Source organism: Pan paniscus, chromosome 1 (genome assembly GCF_029289425.2).
Source record: "Pan paniscus chromosome 1, NHGRI_mPanPan1-v2.0_pri, whole genome shotgun sequence".
Taxonomy (NCBI): domain Eukaryota; kingdom Metazoa; phylum Chordata; class Mammalia; order Primates; family Hominidae; genus Pan; species Pan paniscus.
The window spans coordinates 192,052,940-192,066,871 of NC_073249.2; the positions used below are offsets into that span (position 1 = coordinate 192,052,940).

At 53.3% G+C, this 13,932-nt stretch overlaps 1 protein-coding gene across 1 annotated transcript; it reads right to left on the reverse strand.

Annotated features, from left to right (window-relative positions):
• Positions 1 to 6,604: 6,604 nt before the first annotated feature.
• On the reverse strand, positions 6,605 to 11,740 carry GJB3 (gap junction protein beta 3). Its single transcript, XM_003812557.4, has 2 exons — positions 11,176 to 11,740; positions 6,605 to 8,221 (listed from the first exon to the last, which is right to left on the reverse strand). The coding sequence occupies exon 2, from the start codon at positions 8,194 to 8,196 to the stop codon at positions 7,384 to 7,386; it is 813 nt and encodes a 270-aa protein (XP_003812605.1). The 5' UTR covers positions 8,197 to 8,221; positions 11,176 to 11,740; the 3' UTR covers positions 6,605 to 7,383.
• Positions 11,741 to 13,932: the final 2,192 nt, after the last annotated feature.

Below are 13,932 nucleotides of genomic sequence, written 5' to 3' on the forward strand. Positions count from 1 at the left end.
GGGCGCCTTAAATAGCGCAGAGGGGCGGGGTGGGGGCAGGAAACGCGACGGGGAGGGCGGCGGGCGCTGGAGAGAGGGCGGGGGCGGGGACTGGGAGGTGCAGACTCCCTAAACCCACTCCGGGGAGGTGGGCCTGTGTGATTTGCGGTGGGGAGGGGCAAGAGGGGCTGACCTACCCTTCCTCTCCTCTGTTCTCTCTCCACCAGGTATTCCAGACAGTAAACTCTCCTGTTGTTTCTTTGGCCAGGGAAGGAGAGTTCTCCCAGGCCAGGATCTCTCAGGGTGGCTGGATTTGAAGGGGTTGCAGTAAGGGCTGTGGATCTGGGCAACTGGCCTGCGGGGCTGTGAGGGGTGGGCGGATGGGGATGGAGTGTGGGGACCACTCATTTGCTAGGTGGCTGGCCCTAGTGTGCCAGGATGAGGCGATCAAGGCTAATTACGGCGCGGGAAGCTCCAATGGGGGACAGGGGTTGTAATCCACACCTCCAGCATACATGGTGGAGCAGGCGTCTCTACCCACGCCCAGCCCACGTTCTTCCAGAATTCTCAAACATCCCCATGTCTGGGCAGGCTACACAATCAGAGGCCATTAAGCAATTCCCATGGACTCCTTGAGACTGGGGGTGGGGGAACCACCTGACCTTTAGCTTGGACCCCGTTCTTATGCCTCTAAATGGTGGCCGGGTGGTGTGGGGGACATCCATAGGAATGAAAGGGCTATGCGGAGCCTGCCTTCATGCATTCAGGCATCACAGGTGGATGAGCATCAGTGAGCATCTGCTGTGCTGCAGACGCTGCTTGGGGACCTGGGGATACCCTGAGGAACCAGCCAAACTTGGTCTCTGGCCTCCTCCCTCACTGGCTGGTGCAGGGATTGAGCATATCAGCCCTTGGATAACGGTAAGATAATAAATGTGGAAAGTTCTCCTGAGAGGTACTGGGTGATTCCCAGGGGACTTGGTTAGGAACATTTCCTGGAGGAGAGGAAATGCTTTTCCCCCTCCATTAGCCAAGTGGAAGGGAAGAGCATTCTAGGTAGAGGGGCGGCATGAGTGTGGCTCGAGGGCCTGGAGCTGTGGGGTTCTGAGACTGTGGCCACTGCCCTCGGAGTGCTGAGACGTTGTTGGTGGCTGAGCCCAGGAGCTGAGACTTTGCTGTTGACTCCTGTACCCTTAGGCAAGTTACTCAAATCCCTGTGCCTCAATTTCTTCCTCTACAGAATGAGAATAGTGATAGTATCTACTTTGTGGGGTTGATGGCATACAGTGTGATCAAAGCACATAGTGTAATAGTGGTACATAAAGTTTTTCAAGTGAGTGGTGGCTAAAAACATTGTGATACTGTAACAAAAAGGGTCTGTGGGTTGTTCTTAGAGGGTGGTAGGGGCTGGCGCAGCTGAGGAAAGTGAAGGTGGCAGGGGGCTGTTGAGGCCTGGGGCTGGTGGCACAGAAGTCCCTGTTCCTCCACAGCAAGATTTAGTCCTTGGATTCCCTGGGCCCCAGGGCCGGGTCCCTGAGGGTTCTGTCTTCAGGACCAGCAGGAGGACATCTTTGGGGACACGCAGACCTGAGAACTTCAGGGCTAGCTGCCCTGGGGGATCCGGCTGGGCTGGCTTCCCCTCTAGGCCTCTCCCTCAGGGCCAGGCTGAACTGAGTCTCCTGGATTTCTGAAGCTAACAACTGCCCCACTTAGTTCTGACCCTTGAGGGCATGAGAACCGAGGCCCCTGGAGGCTGGTTCTCACCACGCCCCCACTGCAGCCTCTGCTCACTACCAAGTTTTCCTCTCTTGGGGCTGGGCCCAGCTCTCCCAAAGCCTTTCTGATTCAGTATACTGGGAAAGAGGGAAGAGCCAGTGGAGGGCTGGGGAGTGACGTCAAGGCTGCCCTCACCCTGCTCTGACTCCTTCCTCAAGGGCTTTGGAGGTTTGAATAACTCGGCCTCTTCCCCAGAGGATGAAGAAGCTGGGATCAACTAAGACAACAGTTGCCACAACCTGGTCATTCCACCTGGAAATGTCCCTGGAACCACATGCTTCCCTGCATTCCCTTTGCCCTGGTCCTGTTCAGGCTGCTGCCACCTCAGTGGCCTCCCAGCTGGTCTCTTGACCTCTAGCCCCACCCTTCCAACTCAGCCTCCACACTTCCCTAGAAATCTGACCAACATCGCCCTGCTGAAAAGTCATCTATGGCTCCCTATCACCTTCTGGGTAAGCCCTAGGCTCCCCAACCTCCAGTCCCTGGCCACTTCTCCAGCTTTACCCCTCACCCTTCTCACTGTGACCCAACCAGGTCTCACTGATGGGGTTCTCTGTGCGCTCTTGCCTTTGTCCATGCTGTTCCCTCTGCATGGAGCACCCTCACGTGCTGAACGCTGTGAATCAGGACTTTTCTCAGTTGTTGCCTTCTCCCAGAAGTCTCCTTGCTGGCTCCCTCTGTGCTAGGTGTACCTTTGTGCTCTCAGCAGCTCAGCTACTACCCATGGTGCTTTGTTTTTGTTATTTAAAAATTTTTAATTATGTTAAAAAGCAGCTACCATAAAATGTATCATCTTAAGGATTTTAAGTGTACAGTTCAGTAGTGTTGAGTATATTCACGTTGTTTTGCAACAGATCTCCAGAAATTTGTCATCTTGCAAAACTGAAACTCTGTCTCTAGTAAACCACTCCCCTTTCCCCATTCCTTGGTGCATGGTCTACTTATCTTTATTCCCCTCCTCCATTAGACTGTGAGCCCTTTGAGGGCAGGCAGCTGGGTCTTTATCTCTCCACCACCTAGCAGGGCACCAGATCTGTATATAAATTTGTTAATTTAACAAGTATTTAGTTTGGTGCAAAAGTAATTGTGGTTTTTGCTATTAAAAGCAATAGTTACTAAGCACCTCCTATGTGCTGTGATGCCATCCTAGACAGTGGAGATAACCAGGGAACAACAACAAAAAAATCCCTGTCCTCGGAGGTTTTACATTCTAGCAAAATGTAGAACATGTTAGACGGTGATGAATGCTCTGGGGGAAATGAAGTAGGGAGGAGCGAGAGTGCAGGGGTGGCAAGTTTCAGTTTCTTTTTTTTTTTTTTGAGATGGAGTCTTGCTCTGTTGCCCAGGCTGGAGTGCAGTGGTGCGATCTTAACTCACTGCAACCTCCACCTCCCAGGTTCAAGTGATTCTCCTGCCTCAGCCTCTCAAGTAGCTGGGACTACAGGCGCATGCCACCACGCCCAGCTAATTTTTGTATTTTTAGTAGAGACGGGGTTTCACTGTGTTGGCCAGAATGGTCTCGATCTCTTGACCTCATGATCCACCCGCCTCGGCCTCCCAAAGTGCTGGGATTATAAGCATGAGTCACTGTGGCCGGCCTCAATTTCTAGTAGGAGAGGAGAGAATGCCTCACTAAGCAGCTGACATTTGATGCAAGCCCTGAAGGCAGGGAGGGAGCCCCGTGGCTATCTGGGGGCACAGCATTTCAGACAGAGGGAACCTAGGATGCAAAGGCCCTGGGGAAGGAGTGTGCCTGGTGTTTCCTGGCTTGGGGGACAGCAGGAGATCAGTGTGGTTGCAGCAGGTGAGCAAAGCGAAGTGAGTTTAGAAAGGCAACAGGCGAGATGCGGATGGGGCAGATCTTGCGGGCCCTTGAAGGCCTGTGTAAGATGTCTTTGGAGGTTTGGGACAGAGGAGTGACATGGCCTGACTTAGGTTTTGACAGGATCACCCCAGCTGCTGTGCTGGGAATAGACTACAGGGGTGGGTGACAGACAGACATCCCCCTTCAATGTAGGACTTGCTGTGTAGCGGTGTGGAGTCTGGCCAGCTGACTGCCTCCACCTATCAGCACTTCCAGGTGTGCTTCTGCTGTCTAAGTGGCCATGTTCTTCTTGGGGTGGCCTCAGGCCATGACTGAACCAGGGGGTGGTCAAGGCCTCGCCATTGCTGTCCGGTGCAGAACTGCCCGCATGGACAGTCTCTGCTTCTGAGCTCCCTGGGACACGTCTTGTTGCTCAATCCTGCCTCCTCCCCTTTTACACTTATAGGAGTCACTCCCCAGTGCACCCACTTAGCCCTTCCTCAGAGTCCACTTCCCAGAGTCAGGGGCAGGAAGCGAGAGATGGAAGCAGTCATCCTGGGGAGAGATTTGTCAGTTTGGGCTGCTGTAAGACTGAGTAGTTTAAACAACAAACATTCATTTCTCACAGTTGGGGAGCACAGAAGTCCGAGATCCAGGTGCCAGCATGGTCAAGTTCTTGGTGAGGGCCATTTTCTCTTTGTATCCTCACATGGAGGAGAGAGAGAGAGATCATCTCTTTCCTATCTCTTCTTATAAGGGCACTAATCCCATTCAGGAGGGCTCCATCCCATGACTTAATGATCCCTGAAGGCCCCACCTCCTAATACCATCACACTGGGGGATAGAGCTTCAGCATATGAATTTTGGGAAGACACAAACATTCAGTCCATATGGGGACTTGGACCAGGGTGAGTGAATACAAAGGAATGTCCTGTTTATCTTGGGCTGCAGGGTGGCTGTGACCTTACACAGTAGATGTAGATTTGAAGACTATATGAAATCCTAATCTCATATGCATGATTGGAGGGAGTTTGCAGTGAATCCTCATGGGTGGGGAAGGCAGAGGTAGAGGAACGTACCCTGAGAACGTCAAGGGGACGTGAGGGCCACCTTGTGGTGACTTAACGTGCCCTGGGTCTTGGTGAATAGTAGTCACCCAATACATACTGGATGAGATCAGTGAACTGCACTGCTCAGAACAGCTTCAGGCCAAAGGCAGGCTGTGCAGGGCTGGAATGTCCCCTCCTCCATGGTCCTGGCCCACAGCCTGGAGAAATGGGGCCAGGACTAGAAGCTCAGTCCTTGCTGAGCGTTAATTCTCTGCAGGAATAGCCAGTGATGTTCTCTGGTTACTCTGACCTCCAAGCCATCCTTGGCCAGGCAGCCAGAACCACCCAGGAAGATGCTGGAATGCATGTCGGCAAGTAGGTGGAGATCACCCCTCCCTGAGACCTTTGCAACCCTCCAGCCCAAGCAGAGGCTGACCTCCAGTGCATCAGGCAGAGACTTTCCTGAGCACAGTCATACCTGGGAATTTATCAGATACATTAGTGCTGTGCTAATGTTTTACCTACAGTGTCTCCTTCTACCTCTACAAAAATCCTCTGTTTAGGAACAACTGGGTGTCATGCTGACCGTATTCCCTGTGTCCCTCAGGTCTAATCTCCACCCTGCCCTGTACACTGGGAGGCTGACTTGTCCTCTGACTTCCGGTTGGGTTAGGTCGGTGGGAGCCACTGGCAGGCAAGCAGATGGGAGAGTGAAGTTGGGGGATTTACTTGGTTGCTGGCATTGGATGCATCCTGTCCATTGTTACCCTGGTACTAGCCCCAGGGTGCTGCAGTAGCCATACCTTTGAAAACAGTCTCTCTAGGAAACTCCCTTTAAAGTTACTTGGTTTGAATGTGCCATCTGTTTTCTGCTAGGACCCTGATTGATCCATTTCCCATTGTACCGATGGCAAGACTGAGGTTCTAAAGGCCTGCCCAAGATGTAGTGTGGTGAAGCTGTGCTCAGGAATGGTCAAGCTATGAACCAGTCATGGGGGTGTAGGGACAGTGTCAGCCGGCCCTGGGTCCTTTAAACTTGGCTGGCTTATCCACCTTCTAATGGCTACTTGTGAGAGCACAGGTGAACCACTGGCTGTTCTGTTTCCGTGATGACCCCACCTGTCTTTGCTGGCTGTGGCGCTTGGCTCACTGGGACTGAATTTCTGACTCCCGGCCTTGGCTCTGATAGTCACTAAGTGTTCCACTGGGTTAATATAGCCTTGCATCCTCTTTTGCTTTCCATTTGGGTCTGGCCTTGGGTGTTGGTGTCCCCTAAATTTCAGGTCATGACACAGCACTGGGAGCAGGGCTGTGAGCCATCCCAGGGGTTGGTTAGTGTGGGAGATGAGCCTGTGTTCCTGTCTCTTAGCTCCGTGGGCATAGGTCCTACCTCCTTGCACAGTCCCAGCATCCTGCCAGGGCCCTAGTTCAGCGAAAATGTTCAGGGAAAATGGGATGAGCCGAATAAAATACAGGGTGAGGCTGGGATGGCATGCTTGAGTGCAGACTACATGCCCTGTTGAGAGTGCGCATAAGGAGTGAGAGTATGAATAACAGAGATTGTGTGTACACAGGGTGGGGATGTGTGTTGAGATGGCAGTGACTGGGTGACAGAGGAGGGAGTGTGGTTTGTCTATAGTGAGAGTGGCAGTGATTGTGTGTGTACTCAGGGCGAAGTCTAATTATGAAGGCTGGAAGCGCCATTGCAGAGGGAGCACAGCGCACTCTTGTGGCCACAGCTAGAATCCCAACATATGTATCAGTAGGTTCCACCCCAGCCTCCTCCTCTGGTACAAACCCAGCTCCCGGCTGTCAACCTCAGCCCCAGCCTAACCGAGCTCCAGCTCAAGCCTCAGCTGCAGCCACAGCCACAGCCCCCACCCTAGCTCCACCCCGAGCCATGGAACTCTTTCCCTTTCTGAGGGCTTACCTTCCCTACCTTCAGGGTCCTGTCAGTGGGTGGGAGTGTGGGAGAACCAGAGACAGAGCCAACCTGTATAAAACACAGCATTTATTGATTTCAAGGAAACTGTCTTGAGGATGTTCTATCAGCGCATCCACCCAAGTCCCTGGGAGCAGGGTCTGAAAGGCTGGCACCAGGCTGAGCACAGTTGTGGGGAGGAAGATGGGAGCACCACTGCCTGAGGCTGAGGGAGTAGGATTTGGGGAAAGAGGGCTTCCACTGAGCCAAGTGATGACCTGGGGGACCTCTGGGTATCTCCAGAACCTCTAGTCAGGCTCATTCTCAGGCCTCCAGACCTGCTGCTGCTGGAAGACCTCCTCCCCACTGCAGGAATCTGGGTGGCTCCTCTGGAGGGAGTGGAGATGCCTTAGGTCTGCTGAGGCTAGCCCAGGGAGAGCATCACTTTTTGTGTGGCCTCCAGACCTCTGTGCTGCTGTTGTGGCTGCTTGGGAGCACTTCTCACCTCTCTTACACATTATGTCCTCAGGGAAGCCTCTCCTGATCATCCCTTCCTGGGTTAGCTGGAAGCCCTGCTAGCAGTGCCCTAAGTGGCCCCTTACAGGCAGCGTAGATAGTTAATTTGCTTGTTTCAAAGTCTATGTCCTTTGAGGGCTGGCACTGGGCCTGTGGGTTACCTATACCCGGCTAGACAGCCCAGTGCCCAGTGTCAAAAAATATCTGCCAAAACGAAAGTTGCATAGCTTAGTGAACTCAGAGTGGGGTCACTCAGCCCCTGTAGGACCTCTCCACCTGCCACACCGCCCTGCATGTCCCATTGGCAGCCCGTATGTTGCCCCACCCCTGCCCTGTGGTCAGATGGGGGTCAGGTTGGGTGCTGAAGCCTGCAGCTTGTTATTGCCTGGGTCTGGATCCACCTCCCCAGCCTCCACCAGCTTGTGGTGGCAGCGGCAGGTGGAAGCTCGGCTGGCGGAGGACGAGGGGCTGCAGCCCCCTCGAGGCTTGTCCTTGTGCAGGCCTCGCAGGACCCTGTGGCAGATGAGGTAGCAGAGCTCACAGATGGTGAGTACAATGCAGACGGCGGAGGCGCCTACCATGAAGTAGGTGAAGATTTTCTTCTCGGTAGGTCGGGCAATGTAGCAGTCCACGATGTTGGGGCAGGGGGCCACGTTGGCACACTGCACCAGGCGCGGCATATTGAAGCCATGCCAGAGAGTGTGCAGCAGGTAGAGGAAGAGGAACTCAATGATGAGCTTGAAGATGAGGCTGAACAGATAGGTCCACCACAGGCCTCCGTGCTTCTTGCCTGCGTTGTCGTACAACTTGGCGCACTGGTCCCCGTGCTTCTGGCGGTGCCGGCGCTCCCGCTCCTCACGGTAGGCCACATGCAGGATGACCAGCAGCGAGGGGCATGTGACGAAGATGAGCTGCAGGGCCCAGAGGCGGATGTTGGAGATGGGGAAGTAGTTGTCGTAGCAGACGTTGGTGCAGCCGGGCTGCTTAGTGTTGCAGTCAAAGTCCTTCTGCTCATCCCCCCACACGCGCTCTGCAGCCACCACATACACCAGCACCCGGAAGACGAACACCACGGACAGCCAGATGCGCCCGAACGCTGTGGAGTACTTGTTCACGCCGCTCAGTAGGGCCTGGAGTGTCTTCCAGTCCATGGCGCCTGGTGGGGGCCGTGCCTACCTGAGAGAATTAGAGGAAAAACCATTGTATGAATGAATAGGTGACTTTATTGAGCATTTACTATGTACCAGGCACTGTTCTGAGTTCTGACTTGTTCAATCCTCACAACGACCCTCTGAGTTCAGAACTATTATTCCTCCCAAGCTGCAGATAGGAAACTGAGGCACAGCAAGGTTATATAACTTGACCAAAGGCAACAGAGCTAGTATGCTGGAAGGAAGCAAATGTGCTTTGGCTGATAATAACAATCACCATTTATTGAGTGTTTACTCAGAGTCAGGCACGAAGTTAAACACTTTATGAGCAGAATCTCATTTAATCTCTTAGAATGACCCCATAAGGTAGTTATTACAGTGCTCCTCACTTACAGATGAAACTGATCATTGAACGATTGCAAAGCAAGTAGTACATAGTAAGTGCCCCATAAATGCTGGCTACTCATTACTGTGAAATTTAGAGAGGTCAAGTCACTCACTTAAAACAAGAGGTGGATTCAAGGCCAGGCTGTTGGGTACCAGAGCCTGTGCTCTCCACCACCTCCTCTTCCCTTCTCCGCTGGACTCCTGCCCCAGACCAGATTCTTGAAACGTTTACTTTGTGGATGCCTCACTACTATACTGTGAAGTTGCAGTTATGAGTCCCATTCTACAGCAGGGAAACTGAGGCTCAGAGAGGAGAAATAACCAGCTCAAGGTCTCACAGCTGCTGGGTGGTGAAGAGGGGAGACCAGTTCAGGTGGGGGCTGCATGGAGGCTTATGATCTGACTCCTGGGAGGACACTAGATCCAGGGAATATTAGAGAAAACTCCCTGCTCCCTGTGCTGGGCCTAGGGAAGCCCAGCCACCCCCAGCCACACTAGTTGCCAGGGCCTTGTGGTGGAAAGATGTGCTTTGTTCAGGCCTTAACTCGCACATCTTCCTCCCAGTCCTGGAGTGACTCAGAGGGTGTGGACGGGTGGGTCTGCCTGAGTGTGCCTTGTTTCTGTGCTGCTGTTGGTGTGAGAGCACCCGCCTGCCTGTCCACGTGTGTGTGTGGGCCTATGTGCATGTGAGTCCCCCTGGAGCTGACTTGCACCTCTGAGCATGCATGATGCCTGCGAGGCCACCACCCTGCCCCAAACCACTATTATTCTGGCCTGTATTATGGCCTCTTTACTGGCTTTTCACCTTCCCCCTGTGCCCCTAGAGTCCATTAAATCAGTTCATGCCACTCCCTTGTTTAAGACTCTACTAGCTTCTCGCTAGGCTTAGCGAAACCCCAGATTCGACATTTTCACCCTGCCACCCTGGAATAAGGGCCTTGGGGGCTTTTTACTGATTCCTTCTGCCTGGAATGCTCTTCCTCCAGAACCTCACATGGGTGGATCCTTCTCATCACAGAGGCCTCTGCTCAAACCTCATCTCTTTAGAGGCCTCTCCAGATTACCCTGGGTCTGAAAGAGCCCCTGCTTCTGTCACTCTGTTCCTGTCCCCTTTCTTTTTTTTTGAGACAAGGCCTTGCTCTGTCGCCCAGGCTGGAGTGCAGTGGTGCGACCTTGGCTCACTGCAACCTCTGCTTCCCAGGCTCAAGGGAGCCTCCTACTTCAGCCTCCCACGTAGCTGGGACCACAGGTGCACACCACTATGCCCGCCTAATTTTTCCAGCCCCCTCTGTTTTCTTTATAGCACTTAGTCACTATCTGAAATTAAAGAATTTGTCCTTTTTTTTGGTCTTATTAATTATCTGGCTCCCCCTCTAGAATGTCAACTTGGTCTTGCTCACTGCTTTATATTTAGTGCCCAGTGCTTGGCACATAGTAGGCACTCAGCGCTGAATGGGTAAACAAATGAATGCTGAGTTTTCAGCAAGGCAGCTTGGAGGGAGGGGACAGGAGGGTGGGCAGGATCCTGGTCAGGGGGCAGCCTGGTCAGGGGGATTGGGGGAAAGACTTCCCTACACTGGAGAGAGGGAGAGAGCACAGTTCCTTCTCAGCACCTGGCTCTCCTGGCTGCGTTTCCTCTGGGAATCACAGTCTGGGCAGGATGGGGCGATTGGGAAGACCTCATTCTTGGAAACCCTCCTCTTCTCCCCTACTCTGCTCCTTCTAAGCCCTGGTGGTGGGGGAAGGGAGTGGGATAGCATGGAACACGGAGTTCCACCTGGATTCAAACCTCAGCTTGGCCACTTAGTAGCTGGGCGACTTCCAAGAATTCCCTAATCTCATTGACCCTATTTACTAATCTCTAAAGGGAAATAATTCCTACTTTCTGGTAGAATCCTGAGACTCTTCCCTCCCAGGCTGCTACTCACCTGGTGGGAGTTCACAAGAACTGAAGTGAAGGTTGGAGCCCTGTCTGTCTGGACAGAGAGCAGAGAGGGACCCTGACGGCTGCTTCCACCTGACACACTCCCATGGCTGCCCACCAGGGTGCAGCTCCCTCCTGGGCCCCCATCTTCCACCCTTGGGTGCTGTCTGCCCAGTCCCTCCTGACACACCCCAGGGAGGAGCTTCACCGGCAAAGAATTTCCTTCCCAAGTCTAGGCTGGGGACTGGTGGAGCCGGTTCTGGTTCCCCCAGCTGCCCTCCAAAGCCAGCTCCCAGCGCAACCGTTTTTTCCCTGACCCCCAGACTGTACTGTGCCCAGCCCTACCTCCCGCCCCACAATGTCCCTGAAGGATAAAGCTCCCTTTCCTTCCCAGTTTCCCTCCATCCTAGGCAGCTTGGGAGCTTGCGGACTTGGGGAGGGGGTGTCTCGGAACCTTCCCGCAGCCGGGACCCCTAATGGGCCCAGAATTGAGAGGCGAGAGGGAGGATTGAGAGGTACGGGGTGGCGGGCTCCCCGCACCCCCGCTTCGCGCCCCATCCCAGCGCACTGGCAGGCTCAAGCCCCAGCCCTGCCGCAGGGGGTCGCCAGGAGCGCTTGGCGCCCCTGAGGGTCCCGCCCAGCCTCGCCCCGCCCCGTCCAGCACTTACCTGCAGCGGCCTGGCCAACGCGGTGGCCTGACCCCGCGTCCCCGGGGCCCACAGCAGAGGCGAGGGCGCCGGAGCTGGGCTCAGCAGTGGTGCACACAGACGGCGGGCACACCCCGGGCGGCGCGGAGGAGGGAGCAGGAGGGAGCCGGCTCCTAGACCCGACGCTGCCAGGCGCTCCCGGGCCAGCCTCCGGAGGGGCTGGTGGCCCGTCTGAGCCTCCGCTTCCTCAGGCGTGAAATGGGGGCATCGGTGGCCATGGGCTGGGCTGTCCGAAGGCTCCAATGAGATCAGGGGCGGGAAGCACTCTGCAAACTGTTAAGTGCCGCGGCGGCAGGTCCGACTGCAATCAGGACTCGCCCACGCTAGTTTGCCGCGAGTACCGTGCCCGCTTCCGGCCCAGCCCGGTCCCCGCTTGGCGCGGGACCTTGACCGTGCGTGGGGCACCCCTGGGAGCCCCCCCTCCCGGTGCGACGGGCCTTCGACCTCGGCCTCCAGGGAGGCTGGTGGGCTTTGGAAAGCTGGGGTGGGGGGCAGACCTTGTACCCACAGCGGGAAGGGGCACAGTGAGTCCTGTGCCAGGAAAGAAGTTCAGGAATGAGGGCGGGTTGGGGGAGGTCACCGCCTGGAGTGACTCAGAGGGGCAGACTGCAACCGGAGCTGCCTACCTGAACACCAGGGTCCCTAGTTTCTTGTTTTCCTTCCTGAATCGTCTGTTCATATTCAACTATATAGTCTTAACCTGTGGAAGTATGCTATCTACACTCTTCTGCACGTTGCTTTTTTTCACTTAGCAAAATACGACATTTCTCCCATCAGTCGATATAGAGCTGCCTTGCTCTCTCATTTTAAAAACAGCTGAATAGTATATGTACTGTAATATATTTTATCAGTCCTACTCTGATAAAAATTAAGGCTGTTTCTAGTTTTTTATTTCATTCTATTACAAATACCATTGCAGTAAATAGCCTCTGCCAGAGCAGGTGGGTCTGCGGCTGGGGTGGGGCTGGGCTGTGCCCTGGGGATAAGGACACATTGTCTTATTTACTAGTGTGTCCTGACTAGGAACTAATAAAAGCCTGCAGCGCCCCAGCCTCTTTTGGAAAACCCCAGGGTTTCCAGCCTCCCTGGGAGTCCCTGGATCTTAGGGTGGGGCCCGAGTCCTGTCTCCACAGAGATGATATTGCTGGCACTATGGTGGCTCCACATGGTGTTTGCCCAGGACTGTACTGGTTTATGTTTGCAGTGCTGGCATCATTAACAATGTCCCCTTTTACTTTCAAAAATGCCCCAAAGTTAGGAGCATCAATTATGGTCACCCTCCTCCTACTCATTTTGGTAGAGAATGAGCACTGAGTTGGGAGCCCAGCGGCATCTTTGCACCCGACACTGTCCCACATGCTTTATTTCATCATGGCAGCATCCAGATGAGGAAGGTCCAATCCCTCCTGCTTTTATGAATGAGAAAGCTGAGGCACACAGGGGTGAGGTGACTTGCTCAGGGTCACACAGATAATAAGCAGCAGACCCAGCTCTGGAGGCCTCAGCAGTGTTGTTTCCAGATACAGAAAAGCCGCAGGGCAGAGGCTCCCTTGTACTCACTGGGGTCATGGCCCTTGAAAATCTTTGCTGAGATTGAGGAGTGCCAGGTGGCTCAGGTGCATGTGCTATGCTCTGTGCATGGGCAGCGGGGAAGTGAGCATGAGGGTGTGGGGCCCTGGACTCTGCCGCCTGCTGCTCTGCTCCCTGTCAGAGCAAGACTTGCTCCCCTCTACCTCCCCTCCTAGTCATTTTTTGACACATTTGAACAATGTTCCTGTCCCTACCATGTCACTAAAAACGGCTTATCAGAGTCTCCGTGGATCTCCATAATGCTAAATCCAGCAATCACAGCTCTGTCCCCATGACCCTTGACCTTCAGAAGCACCTGGGACAATGGGACACTCCTTCCTTCTAGAAACACTTTCTTCCCTGTGCTTCCTTGACACCACAGGCCTCACATCCTGGCCTCTAAGGTGCGCATGTCCCAGGGCCCAGTCTCTTCCTTCCCAGGTGAGCTCACCCAGTCCTGGGGCTCTAGATACCATCCACTCACTGATGATTCACACATTTCCAACACCGGACGTGACTTCTCCCTGAACACCAGACTGTAACCGGAGCTGCCTACCTGAACACCAGGGTCCCTAGTTTCTTGTTCTTACTCCCAAATCACCTGTTCATATTCAACTATATATTCTTTTTACATTTAACCTATGGAAGTGTGCTATGCTATCTGCACTCTTTTGCACTTTGCTTTCTTCATTTAACAAAATATGAGACATTCCCCCCATCAGTGGATATAGAGGTGCCTTGCTCTCTCATTTTAAAAACAGCTGGATAGTATATGTACTATATTTAATCAGTCCTATTCTGATGAAAAGGCTGTTTCTACTTTTTTATTTCATTCTATTACAAATACCATTGCGTGACTATCCTTGGATAATCATTATTTAACACATTTGAAAATTGTATCTACAGGACATATTCCTACATGTGAAATTTTTGCTTTAAAGTTGCATGTGTATTTAAAATTTTGATACATATTGCCTAATCGTCTTCACAGATGTTTCAGTTTGCACTCCAAGGGACAAGGGAGTGCCTGTATCCCCATATACGTACCAATAGAGAGCTTTATCAAACTTTATGATCTTTGTCAATGATATCTCATTATACTTTATTTTGCATTTCTCTTGGTATGAGTGAGATTGAGCATCTTTTCAT